Raw genomic sequence first — 14,517 nt, forward strand, 5'->3', positions numbered from 1 at the left:
GTAATCTGATAATTTCTTTGGAACAACAACAAAAAATGCATATATATGCATGTGCTGTGGGTATTTTGCAATGTGTACACGCCCTGCTGAAAAGGAAGGTGGAACATGCTTTCAGTTTCATACCACACACCAAGGCTAAGAGAGAAAAGCCATGGCCGGTGAGTTTCTTTCTTGAGAGAATAGTTTTGGAAGGGGCTGGCTTTTGCAGAAGCCATAATTAAGTTCTGTGAATGTTTAGGTGAGCAGAACAGAGGGAGTGCAAAGAGAGGGAGGGGTGGGGGCAAAGGGAAGGAGAGAAGGGGCCCAGAGACCCCACAGTCTTTAAAAAGGGAAGACAAGGTTCAGAAAGGAACTGGGCTTCACTGGCTGGTATCCTGCTGTCATTTTGCAATCTTAACTGAATTCTTAAATGTCATAGTCTGACAGAGGATGCAGAATTGGCATAGAATGGGTACCAGCAGTTGTAGTCCCCAAAGGAAATGGACAATCACTATTTCATTATTTTATTATGCACAGTTGAATAAACATGAGGCATGTTATGATGATCCCTGGTTTTCAGGTACTAACTTGGAGGTAGCAAATCTCAGTCTTCAAGCCACTCAGTGAGCATATATGGGTAATACTGAGGGAAGAATAAGAGATATGGGTGTCCTCAGGATTACCACACTGTGTGGGGAGGGACATTTTATTGATTAAATCTAAAGGAGGCTATTCTCCGTTGCTGAGATGAAAGGAAAATGAGGCTGTTTCTGTGACTTGAGACATCCTTGTGTTTCCAACAGACAAGGTCCTGAAGGAGAAGAGAAATCTGTTTGTCCATTCAGTGGACATGGGTACAATAAATGGCTTGCTGGATGAACTATTAGAGAAAAGAGTGCTGAACCAGGCGGAGATGGAGAAAGTAAGAGATGAAAATGCTACAGTTAAGGATAAGGCCCGAGCTTTGATAGACTCTGTTATTCCGAAAGGGTCCCAGGCATGCCAAATTTGCATCAGTCATATTAGTGAAGATGACTCCCTCCTTGCAGAAACACTGGGGCTCTCCTCAGGTAAGGGTCAATGACTCAGACTGAAGTTGATGTAGGCCATGTTTCTTTATGCTTAACATCTGATTTCTTCATTGGTCGTGTTAGTTTGCAAACAACTTCCCTACCTCTGGCTTCAGGGCCCCATTTCTATATCAGTGGTCATTTTGCATCCCCTCTGTCTCTTTTCTTCTTTGTTCCTGTTCTTTTGGCCTTAGTGGTCTTCTTTTGATTAAAGCTCATTTCCTATCCTGAGTATGTCATAGCTCATTTGTTGAAGGTCATGAGAACAGTCTTGAAAAGCTTCATACTGTATCCTCTAGTCCTCCTAGCAAGGCACTATTGATTTATCTAGTTAGTTAGTTAAAATAGTTAGTTTAAGCCTAGAGGTCCCTAGGAACTTATGTAGTCATCAGACACAAAGGTTTAAGGTCTGTAATCAAATACTTTGTCCAACTTCTCTCCAAAATTTTGCTCTCCAGGTGGAATAAAATATATTTCAGGGATAGTGGAACACTCAGAGAATAAATTCAACTTTTACAGAAAAGTAAGGATTTTAAGCAGACTCTTTTAGTTGCCCCCTTGCATTTTCTTTTGAATAAGATTGTGCACTAGCATGGCATTCTGCTGGGGACCATTCTGGGAGGCCCAGCCCCCCTACTCTAGTCTCCTGAGGGCCAAATACAGGTTCAGCCATCTGAGCTGCCACTTCTGTAGTTCCCTAGTTCCTCCATTAAAAAAAAAAAAAGACAGGAGCTCTGATGCATTTACAGTTACTGGTTTTTTTTGTGCTTCTGGGTGTCATTCAGGGGAAGAAGATGTTATTTGAAAGCAAGAAGCCATTTTTTTCCTAGGGATTGAGAGAAGCCTGTGTCCCTCTGAGTGACACAGCAAATGTTTTCTGTGTTGAATTTCTTTGTGTGTGTGTTTTTCTTTGATACATCTTTTACATTAACCCTTGCCTCAAGAATTAAAGACAATCAATCAATAACAGTAAGGGTCTAGAATATTTGTACAATAGCCAAAGTGTCTTCTTCCTTGTCATATTTCTGTCAACTCATAGTCCTTGAACCCTAGAGGTACTTATACAACTCGTGATAACTAATTCCTGGAGTCTGCCTCCCTAGTTGTCAGATGATGCCTCCTCTGTCAGGGTTGTCATGACTTGTTTCCTCCTCATCTATTTGCCAGTTGTTTCAGGGTGCTAGTATATGATAATTGGATATAATATTTAAATGTACTGTAAAGGGAGAGATATAAAAATACTTCTTAGCAGACACAATACTGCAATAACAAGGCCTCCTCCAGAAAATGTTCTTGAATTTATTGATGGTTAATTTAGTCCAGCAATCTACATGCGAAACTGCAGCCTGCTGCCTTGGACTTGAAGTTTTGTGGGATGTCCTATGGCTCTCCTCCATTCACAACAGAGACATGAACCATATTTTGCCTATGGAAATCTTGTCTTCAATAGGTACTATGAGAGAAAAACTTGGAGTATTTTTCATTTGTTGGCTCATGCCAATTCTTAAGTTTCTGGAATAAGTTTCTCAGGTGTGTGTTGCTACATTGAGATCCTTATAAAACCTTAAATAAATTTAATTTCAATTCTTGTCCTTGAAATTGACAATCACAATGCATAGTGACCCCAGAGAAGATATGAATAGATTTGAGTGAGTAAGGCAAATGCAGATTACAGAGGCTGAGTGTCTAACACATTGGGGTAAGAATCTTCAGAGACTGTGACTATTTTAATGTCCTTCATCTTTCCTCAGGTTCACAATCTGCAAATTATTTTAATACACAAGAATCCCAAGCAGTGGTTCCTCCTTTCCCAGGTAATGGTATTTTCAAGGCAATGACATTCTTTGAACCCCACTTTCCCTGACATTAACTACAGATTAATGGGATGAATCCAGGGTGAGGGGGGCTATGAGTAATTCTCACAGATTTATTCTGTACCCTTTTCTCTTCTTAATCTATTCTGCTTTAGCAGGAGCTGTTCCTACAGCTTCACTGTCATGTTTATACCAACAAATTCTGAATCTGTATCTCAAATCCTGACTAACCACTTGAGTGCCACACTTCACTAAGTGTCTACTGAACATATGCACTCATATCTCCTGCAGACACATTTAATCTACATGGGCCCAGAGATAGCCTGCCATCCTTCCCCCACCTTGCTTCTCTTCCACTTTCCTCTATCTTGATTAATGGTGCCACCATCACCCAGTTATTCAAACCAGAAACCTGAAATTATCTTAGACTCTTTCTTCTTCCTCACTTCCAACATTCAAGCAGCAGCAAGATTTTATTGATTCCTCTCTCAAATTCAGATCTGTCCTTGCATTTCTATTTCTACAATTAGATTTCAGAGCCCCCATTGCTACAGTGTTCCATAATTCTCCAGTCATAACTCTCAATATATTTTTCTTGTAATTTTTTTTTAGTAAATACATCCTTTTCCCTCACAGGACTTTAAGCTTAATGAGGAAATTGAACATATCTGATTTATTTATAGATAACATCTAATAGAAGTTGGCCTGTAATGTGTATGAACATATATTTGTTAAGACTATTTCACTGAATAATGTGGCCAGAGTCACTACTATTTGCTATGCCATTAGAAAATATTTAGCACGTGCCAACTGTGTTACAGACCCTATTCTATAAACTATTTAGAGAGCAATGAATTAAACAAGCAAGGGTCTTGCTTTTATTGAACTTATATGAATATATGAATAGTGAATGAATAGGCATTTAAGAAGCTCCACCATCAAATTAAAGCCAGCCATAAATTTAGGGATGGAAATGACACTACACATATCTGTATCAGTTAAGATGATATGGAATGTTATAACACAGACATATATTTATAATGGCTCAGATATGATAGAAATTTTTTTCCCAAATCACAAAAATTCTAAAATGGGCAATTTTCATCAGAAGGCAGCTTCCCTCCAAGTGCTAATTCAGATACCTAGGCCTCTTCCATCATATGGCTCTGATATCTGCAACATATGATGTCAGAATAACTGTGGTAATAACAGTCAAGTTAATGACATTGGAAAGAGTATGTGGGATCATTTGTGAGAGATTTTGCTAGGCTTGACCTGGATGAATTACACAGTATTTCAGCTTGCATCCCATTGTCTAGAACTTAGTTATATGGTCACACCAAGTCACTGGATTGGTTGGCAATATAGATCAGCTATGTGTCCAGGAAAAAAAAGAATAAAGTGTCTTGTTGAACAGCTAGCCAGTCTCTGCCACAAAATTTAAATGAAAAACTTTTCATTCTACACAATATTGAAGGTAGCACAAGAAATACCTAGGTTCCAAATCACAAAGAAGTTCTTAAAAATATTTCATTTCTCTACCCTGAAAATGTTGGTCTCAGCTTTATTGAATCAAGGTCAATATGCATTAGATTTCTTATTAGCAAACCTTATATTTGTCTGAATCCAGCCTCTTGCTTACCAAATAATCACTGCTTTACTTGTCCTGGAACAGTATTTCATCCACAGTTGTGGGCAGATTTCATCACAAAGTGATCCTTTTCTCTTAAAATAAAAATACTCTTAATTTGGAAGAAATTTAGAGGTCACAGAAGCAAATATTTCAGCAAGTTTAGAAATTACTCTAGTGAATCAGATAAGGGTGCATATTTTCTTAGCTATTTCATGGGATGGGACACTCACTATATAACCAAATGCCATAAGAAAAATTAGTTCTAATAAAATCCAAATATTTATCTTTAATTTTGTCTATTGTTCTTCAGACTCCTTTATGAAGGAATACATTTCTTCCACATAATAATGATTTCTATAGTTTTCTCAGATATATCCATTCTAATTATCTCTTGCTTTCTCCACAGTCAACACACTTCATGCTACCTTGGCTTACCTGAATATACAACAGTTTCTTCAAATTCCTCTTCAAAATTGAATATGTTTCTTGCTTGAATAGTTTAGTTTCTAAAGAATCTTCCAAATATCAAGAAAACTTATTTCTATTTTGAAACAAATATTATGTTAATTTCTTTAGAAAATACATCACATTATTCGATGATGTTGAACTTGTGATCAAAGAAACCCCCAAGGCTTTTTTCACATGAACCACTGTGAAAACTCTTCCTCATATATTTGTGCAATCAATGCTTAGTGCTATAAATCTCTCTAAGAGTACACCTTGAATTTAGTATTTATCATTCTATTTCATATTCATTCTAGTTCACGTATTCAATATCTTCTCCTTCTCACTATATGTACACACAGTAGAGAGATCTTAAAGGTTAGGACAAAAGCTCACTTTCTTTCTTTCTTACTTTTTTTCTCTTTCTTTCTTTCTTTCCTTCAAATCTCTAATGTCTACTATCATGCCTGTTAAGCAAATAAATAACTAAATAAATAGATACATAAACATAAATTTTTTAAAAAAATCATTGAAATAGATTCATTAAGGTCTACCTCCATTATCCTAGGCTTTCAATTATTTGAAATACATTTATATCTTAACTATTTTATCTAACATATTGTTTTCTGAGAATTTTATCATGCATGGCCTTAAGAAACTCCCTTTCAATTATTTTAATGAAAAAGATTTGTGAAATGCTGATTCTAAGAGATGAAGGGATATGATAACTGTATCACACCACTGGAAATCTCTGGCTTGGAATATATTCCTTTAGCAGAGATGTATTTAATGATGCTAAGGACTAGTCCAGGATTGTCTTCCTAAAGATTAATTTCCTCCTCTGTGGCTTCACACACAGATGATTCTAGGAGGAACACCAAATGGAACACTCAGGAATGCCATTATTCATAATGTTTCTTGTCTCTTGCAGCTCCTCAGGCAATGCAGGACAACCCAGTTAAGCTTGCATCTTCAGGGCCAGGAGGGAACCTCAAGCTTTGCCCCCTAGAAACAGCCCAAAGGATATGGAAAGAAAAGTCAGCAGAGGTGCCGTGCTCAGAACATAAGGATCTGGGTGAAATATACACTGGAGACCATTCTAAACTGCAGTGTTCTGCCTTAGAGCTAATTTCCTTGAGAGGTTCTGGAAAACCATTCTGCTCTTCCCTTACATAAAGGATTCCTATTCCTAGGTTTATGTAGAGATTTCCAAGTTTGGTCCAATCCCCTGAGTAAATAATTATAATAATAACAACAATAGTATCTATTTAATGCTTAATATGAATCAGACACTGTTCTAAGGAAGTTGCAAGTAATAACACCTTGAACCCTCAAAATAACCCATTTTAGAGATCAGGAAACTGAGACATGGATTGTTAACTATTTTGGCTAAACCAGTAAGTCAAGGAATAAATTTTAAAATTGAGTCATTATGTCTCCAAGCCAGTTCATCTCACGCAGCCCTACCTCTCAAAAGTAATTAAATCAAGTGCTCAGCTGCCATATGAGCATTTGCAAATTTCATTCCACTTCTATGGTAGGACTCATTCTCCCTCCCTGTTTTTATTTATGGTTCAAGAGATTAGGTTTCTAGGTAGGACTAAGGGAGGAGAAGCTGTCTTATACCCTCAAGATGAATATTTAATTAGAGAGAACAAGACTGTTCATCCAACCTGCATTTCTTACAGATTTACCCAATAATGGAAAGGTCAATCCGCACACGTATTGCCCTCATTATCTGCAACACAGAGTTTGAAAATCTTCCCAGGAGAGATGGAGCTGATGTTGATATCAGAAACATGAAGATGCTACTAGAAGGTCTGGGGTACAGTGTGGATGTGAAAGAAAATCTCACTGCTTCGGTAAAGTCTGTCATAATGTAGAGACAATGGTCATGCCCTTTATATTCCTAAATAATGTTAGAAAGATTGGTTGTAGAACCAGAAACTTAATCTCTTGACAGTCTAAAATCTAAATTTGTTCTTGTAGGGTACTTCATGCTTCTAACCTAGAGTCTTTTAGCAAGAATCTGGTAAAAACTTTTAACTGGGAAGTGTTCTATTAATTCAATAATGTCCACAGCCAAATAAATAAATAAATAAAGTCCCTTACATTCTACTAGAAATCCCTGAATGGCATCCCATAACACTTTCTTCACCTTTCTGTGAATTGAAACTTAAATTTTCTTTTTGTATTTCATTGATTTTCATATCATCCAGGAAATCCTTAATGTCTCTTTATTGGATTCCGAGGTGCCATGATAACCAATCACATAGTTCAAAATCAGTGGTATGTCTCTTCCAGGACATGACTATAGAGCTGAAGTCATTTGCTGCTCGCCCAGAGCACCGGGCCTCTGATAGTACTTTTCTGGTGCTCATGTCTCATGGAATCCGGACTGGCATTTGTGGGAAGAAATACTCTGAAGAAGTCCCGGATGTATTAAAAGTCAACACCATCTTTCAAATTTTGAACACCTGGAATTGTCCAAGTTTGAAAGACAAACCCAAGGTGATCATTATCCAGGCCTGCCGTGGTGGTGAGTACTGATGTCTGTTAGAATACAGACGCTGAAATTTTGATCTCATCATCTGTATGTATCCAGTATTTTTCAGTTCCTTTGAGTCTACTCAAAAAAGGCTACAATCTTGTTTGGAGACAGTAGATGTTCTTTGACATTACAAAAAAGATTGTAGCTTCTATGAATTGTATGACTGGTTGGAAGATATTTGTTCCATTTTCAACTGAGATACCACTTTTAATCTTAAGACTTTGATACTTGGTTGGGATACTTGGGTGGGATATATTCATTTGAGGGTTAGGAGAGATAAGATAAGCCTCTTAAGATAAGAGATGTTGAAAAGATAGTTTCTGAAAGGTATGTGTGTATCTGCATGTGAATTAAAGCTAATGACAAATAAATTAGTAAATATGGTTGAACAGATGTTTAGGGGAGAAAGGTCTCTTGACTATTGATAGTAACAAGGGACCAAATCTTGTCTTTCCAGAGAATCAAGGGGTGGTATGGCTAAAAGATTCAGTAGAAGCTCCTGGAAACTGTTCCTTATTGGCTCCAGAAGATTTTGAGGATGATGCCATTAAGAAAGCCCACGTAGAGAAGGATTTTATTGCTTTCTGCTCTTCAACACCAGGTAATGGGTGTCTGTGTAAGACACGTTTGTGGGCATTACCAATGCAGAAACTCACAACCATCCATTAGAGTGTGGATATCTGTGTTGAACTTTTCATGAGACTCTTGAAGATTAACTCAAGCCTTCCTCTCAGTTACACTTTCAATTCCCCTTATCCATGGAGACCAAACAAATATACACATATTTTTACTAAATTAGTAACTAGTAAACTCCCATGGTGCAAAATATTTTCCTGGACTCTGAGAAATAAATAGAAACTTATCTACACTGAAGTAAATTAGAATCTGACTCCACATACAAAAAGGTCTACATGTTGGGATCACTCAACAGTTCAATTTGCCTAGACAAGTATTATAAAACTGTGGTATTTATAAAAGGGGTAGGGAGAAGGAGAAAAGCAGACAAAGCATATTGAGTCCCTAAGTTAAAGTTGTTTCAACCAGAAATATGGAGTTTATGAAACAGAAACAACCTGAATGATTTTAAGTCTAGGTTTTAGATTAAGAGTACTGCCAATTATATTTTCACTCTGTCATTTAGTACTCTGTATGTAGCTTCTCTGGGCTTTCTTTTAATTCCTCGCTAATATATGTGAATACAAATATCATTGTTGTAAGGGTTAAATGAGATAATAAATATGAAATATTGAGCATGACAGAGTAAAGTACACATTAATTGATGGCTACTATTAAAGATGTTTCTATGTTGTAACTTAATTCAAGGTTTTACCTTGAGTTACTTTCCATATAAAGGTTTAAATAAAAGTCATCCACTATGCTTTGGAATTTCTTGGACATTAACATTCTCTTGATTACTTCCAACCTTAAAGACTTGCCTCTGATCAAATAGTTTAATTTCCAGATTATTTTCTATAATAAGGTGCCATCTCTCAGGAGATAGCCTGCTTTTGCATTGTGTTGATCATAACTTTTTTTTTAATCTTTATTGGAGTATAATTGCTTTACAATGGTGTGTTAGTTTCTGCTTTATAACAAAGTGAATCAGCTGTACATGTACATATATCCCCATATCTCCTCCCTCTTGCGTCTCCCTCCTACCCTCCCTATCCCACGCCTCTAGGTGGGCACAAAGCACGGAGCTGATCTCCCTGTGCCATGCGGCTGCTTCCCACTAGCTATCTATTCTACATTTGGTAGTGTATATATGTCCAGGCCACTCTCTCACTTCGTGTGTTGACTATATCTTGATGTAGAAATCAATTTTTTTTCAACAATTGAAAACAATATTTAGCAGACTTAATATTAGACATAACTATTTTTTAAAAATCCTTTGATCCCAGCCTTCCACAAGCGATTTACCTCTGGCAGTTATAGGCTTTGTAGCCCCCTGTCTTCTTGTAATCCATCTTGGTGATTTCTGTCTCCTTTTCATTCACTTTCCTCACCCTCTTTTCCAGATGATTCATAGAAACTCCAGTTCAGTTGTCTCCAGTTTCCACAAGTAAACCTAGCTTCACATTCTCTGGTATTAATCCCAATTACATTTACATAGTGCTCTTCTGAAGAAAAGTGACCGTCCCCTACCTAATTTCACAAAGAACTTACAGAGATACCAGCCTGCAACTCTCTCCCACCTACTTCCTTTAACTGGAACCAGCTTAGTAAGACAGTTGTAGTTTTAGATAGGATATTAATCTATTACTATTTTACATTTTATTACCATGTTTATTGGCAAAAAGGTTTTTAAAGCATGTATCCATGTTAAATGCACAGCTATGGATACTTTTCTTATATATTCCTTTGCATAATTTTAAAATGGCTTCATAATTTCTATGTCCCTACTATTTTGTATAATTATTCTTTTTCAATGCCTTTTCCATAAGACTGTTTTGTCCTCCAATAGAATATGATCTTTCCCTCTTAAATTTTTTCTAGGTATGTACTTCTTTTCTGTTGGTACCATTTTCATATTTAGTTAATATTTTCTTTGTCTAAATACCTTATGATCAGTATCATTTGATTTTAATTAAATTATAAAGTAGATAAACTGAAATATTATTAATATGATTACCTTGTATAGACTGGGTATTACATATCCTATATTCTCCCAGATCCTTGTGATACATTACATCTAATATGAAAATATATCTTTGTGGCAGAAATTATTACCCTACCCATTGCAGTCAAAGCCATTGCATTTCAGAACATATAATTAACTATCAAGTCACTAAGTTGTACTCCTGGGATCCACACTCAGGTATTTCTTTCTCAAAGCCCGGTCACTCCCCTCCACCCCATTCTGCCTTTCTCTGCTTGTCTACTAGACTTGTGTTTCCTTGAACTCAGAGACTGTGCTGCCCTAACATCTGTACCTTATATAGCATACTTCATATGACTTTAACAACTGTCAAGTATCAGTGAAAATATACACACTAAATGATGAATATATTCACTTAAAAATGACATACAGTCTGTAGGAAACAACATAAACTCAACAGCCTGCCTTAGCTGGAATAGAAATCCTAGGACTCCATTTTTGTGGCCAGGCAAGACCTTGCATGAAATTTGGAATGTGTTTTCTTCACAGATAATGTTTCTTGGCGACATCCCATATTGGGTTCTCTTTTTATTATTAAACTCATTGAAAATTTTCAAGAATATGCCTGGTTTTGTGACCTGGAAGAAATTTTCCGAAAGGTAGGTGCTAGATACTCCTTACACTCTACTTCCCTGTTTGTTCTAATTGGAAACCTAGGGAGAAGCTCTGGACATGTTTTTCTACTAAAAACTGCTCTCCATTTCAAATGAGTTTTGAGGGTCTTTGGTGAGTCAGCCAACCTGGAAGCCAGTTCCAAGTTTTATAACCTAGAAACCCCCTAGAAAACAATCAATTATTTTAACTCCCCTCTTTTCTGAATAGACAAATGAGTGGACTTTAATTTGCTTGTGTCCATATCTATTAGATTCAGTAGATTTTAAAAGCATGGTCATTTCATCCTTAGATATGTATATTGCTGATTTGTACAGAGGCACAAACTTTTTGTTTTTATCACTTATTTTGCTATACTTTTTGCAATTTTTCCAGCATAAGTGAAAATCCTCTACTCAGGAAAAAAAAAAAAAAATCTACAGACCTTCTTTTACTTTTAGGTTCGATTTTCATTTGAGCTGCCAGATGGTAAGGCACAGATGCCCACCGCTGAAAGAGTAACTTTGACAAGATGTTTCTACCTCTTTCCAGGATATTAAAAAAGTAAGTTGTAGGGACAGATGTGTGTGTGTGGTAGGAGTGGGGCGAGGTTGGGGGAAGAGTGCTGAACTACATCCTGGTCAAGATCGATCTCAAGGTCTAATATAATAAACGGTGGATAATGAAAGAATGCTTTTCTGTTGTTTAGTGCAGAGCACACTGCACTCCTCTCAAAGTTCTGCAGAGATAGATGGCCCTTTCTCAAAGTTAGCTGATATAGATTGAGAGGTGGCCAGAGATGATGAAAGCTCAGTTTTAGATGTTCCTTCCCTCTACCTCAGCAGGGCAATATTTAGACATAACATGGGCTCTTCCCTCTTATGAGTCTGTGTGACCCCTTGGTAGAGTGATTTTATAACTTGAATTTCTTTTAGCAGAATTCATTTTTTTCTTTTATTTCCTCTTCCTTTTCTGTAGGAAGCCAGGAGTTCTGCCACTCTATACATGTTTTGGGATCCTGTCAGCAGAAAAGAGACATTTCTTTAAACATTCCAATAAATCTGAAATAAAAATGAAAGGCTGTCATTTTTTTTCTTCACCACTCCTAGAAGGCAGGGGATGGAATTTGGAGCAAGTAATGGATTTGGAGTCTTTAGACTTCATAAGAACTGAACTGGCTAACACCATTCTTTCCTTCTAGAAACAATTTTGCTAGACTTTCTGCTTTAGGAATACAGAAAAAATCACAGTAGGTACCTGACTTCAAAGAATTTAGAGCTCAACAAGAGAGATTAAGAGAAGGTAATGTGATAAGTAACTTATCCAAAATCCCAGAATTTGGGATGAAAAAGTCATGACTACAGTTTACATAATTCTAACCCTTCCTTAAGGAATTTCAGGAATGCAAAGTAATTTTTTCCTTTTTTTAATTTGGGTATAGTCGCTTTACAATGTCGTGTTAGATTCTGCTGTACAAAGAAGTGAATCAGCTATATGTATACATATATTCCCTCCCTCTTGGATCTCCCTCCCACCCACCCACCCCCACCCATCTAGGTCACCGCAGCACAGGAGCTCCCTGCACTGTATAGCAGGTTTCCACTAGCTATCTGTTTTGCACATGGCAGTGCACGTACATCAATCCCAATCTCCAAATTCATCCCACGCCCCCTCCCCTCACCATGTCCACATGTCCGTTCTCTATGTCTGCATCCTTATTCTTGACCTGCAAATAGGTTCATCTGTACCACTTTTCTAGATTCCACATATATGCGTTAATATATGATATTTGTTTTTCTCTTTCTGACTTACTTCACTCTGTATGACAGTCTCTAGGTACATCCACATCTCTAAAAATGACCCAATTCTGTTCCTTTTTATGGCTGAGTGATATGCCATTGTGTATATGTACCACATCTTCTTTATCCATTCATCTGCCGATGGACGTTTAGGTTGCTTCCATGTCCTGGCTATTGTAAATAGTGCTGCAATGAACATTGGGGTGCAGGTGTCTTTTTAAATTATGGGTTTCTCATGGTATATGCTCAGTAGTGGGACTACTGGGTCATATGGTAGTTATATTTTTCGGTTTTTTAAGGAATCTCCATACTATTCTCCAAAGCGGCTGCATCAATTTACATTCCCATCAACAGTGTAAGAGTGTTCCCTTTTCTCCACACCTTCTCCATCATTTATTGTTTGTAGATTTTTTGATGATGGTCATTCTGACCAGTGTGAGGTGATATCTCATTGTAGTTTTGATCTGCATTTCTCTAATAATTTGTGATGTTGAGCATCTTTTCATGTGCTTTTTTTGATATTGAGCTGCATGAGCTGTTTGTATATTTTGAAGATTAATCCCTTGTCAGTTGCTTTGTTTGCAAATATTTTCTCCTATTCTGAGGGTTGCCTTTTTGTCTCGTTTATGGTTTTCTTTGCTGTGCAAAAGTTTTAAGTTTTATTAGGTCCCATTTTTTGTTTTTTTTTTTGTGTGTGTTTTTATTTTCATTACTCTAGGAGGTGAGTCAAAAATGATCTTGCTGTGATTTATGTCAAAGAGTGTTCTTCCTATGTTTTCCTCTAAGAGTTTTATAGTTTCCCATCTTACATTTAGGTCTTAATCCATTTTGAGTTTATTTTTGTGTATGGTGTTAAGGAGTGTTCTAAGTTCATTCTTTTACATGTAGCTGTCCAGTTTTCCAGGCACCACTTATTGAAGAGACTGTCTTTTCTCTATTGTATATTCTTGCCTACTTTGTTGTGGATTAGGTGGCCATAGGTGTGTGGGTTTGTCTCTGGGCTTTCTATCCTGTTACACTGATCTGTATTTCTGTTTCTCTGCCAGTGCCATACTCTCTTGATTAATGTAGCTTTGTAGTACAGTCTGAAGACAGGGAACCTCATTCCTCCAGCTCTCTTTTTCTTTCTCAACATTGCTTTGGCTATTCAGGGTCTTTGTGTTTCCATACAAATCGTGAAAATTTTTATTCTAGTTCTGTGAAAAATGCCATTGGTGGTTTGATAGGGATTGCATTGAATCTGTAGGTTGTTTTGGGTAGTATAATCATTTTCACAATATTGATTTTTCCAATCCAAGAACATGGTATATCTCTCCATCTGTTTGTGTCATCTTTGATTTCTTTCATCAATGTCTTATAGTTTTCTGCATACTGGTCTTTTACTTACTTAGTCAGCTTTATTCCTGGGTATTTTATTGTTTTCGTTGCAATGGTAAATGAGATTGTTTCCTTAACTTCTCTTTCTGATTCTTCATTGTTAATGTATAAGAATGCAAGATATTTCTGTGCATTAATTTTGTATCCTGAAACTTTTCCAAATTCATTGATTAGCTCTAGTAGTTTTCTGGTGGCATCTTTAGGATTTTCTATGAATAATGTCATGTCATCTGCAAACAGTGACAGTTTTTCTTCTTTTCCAATTTGGATTCCTTTTATTTCTTTTTCTTCTCTGATTGCCATGGTTAGGACTTCCAAGATTATCTTGAATAAGAGTCGTGAGAGAGGACATCCTTGTCTTTTTCCTGATCTTAGAGGAAATGCTTTCAGTGTTTCACCATTGAGAATGATGTTTGCTATGGGTTTGTTGTCTATGGTCTTTATTATGTTAAGGTAGGTTCCCTCTATGCCCACTTTCTGAAGAGTTTTTATTATGGGTGTTGAATTCTGTCAAAAGCTTTTTCTACATCTATTAAGATGATTGTATGGTTTTTCTTCTTTAATTTGTCAATATGGTGTATCACATTGATTGATTTGAGA

General features: G+C 36.7%; 1 protein-coding gene across 1 annotated transcript; it reads left to right on the top strand.

Annotated features, from left to right (window-relative positions):
- The first annotated feature begins 814 nt into the window (after positions 1-814).
- CASP1 (caspase 1) lies at positions 815-11,795 on the top strand. Its single transcript, XM_061202615.1, has 9 exons — positions 815-1,049; positions 2,801-2,863; positions 5,872-5,987; positions 6,629-6,802; positions 7,245-7,479; positions 7,949-8,092; positions 10,640-10,749; positions 11,203-11,305; positions 11,720-11,795. Exons 1-8 carry the CDS (start codon positions 830-832, stop codon positions 11,299-11,301), a joined length of 1,161 nt encoding a protein of 386 aa, XP_061058598.1. The 5' UTR covers positions 815-829; the 3' UTR covers positions 11,302-11,305; positions 11,720-11,795.
- The last annotated feature ends 2,722 nt before the right edge of the window (positions 11,796-14,517 follow it).

Source organism: Eubalaena glacialis, chromosome 10, assembly GCF_028564815.1.
Source record: "Eubalaena glacialis isolate mEubGla1 chromosome 10, mEubGla1.1.hap2.+ XY, whole genome shotgun sequence".
Lineage (NCBI taxonomy): Eukaryota > Metazoa > Chordata > Mammalia > Artiodactyla > Balaenidae > Eubalaena > Eubalaena glacialis.

Coding starts and splice junctions, on each gene's coding strand:
- CASP1 (XM_061202615.1), top strand. CDS start 830: ATGGGTACAATAAATGGCTTGCTGGATGAACTATTAGAGAAAAGAGTG. Junction 7,480..7,948: donor TATCCAGGCCTGCCGTGGTG/GTGAGTACTGAT, acceptor TTGTCTTTCCAG/AGAATCAAGGGGTGGTATGG. Junction 8,093..10,639: donor TTTCTGCTCTTCAACACCAG/GTAATGGGTGTC, acceptor TTTTCTTCACAG/ATAATGTTTCTTGGCGACAT.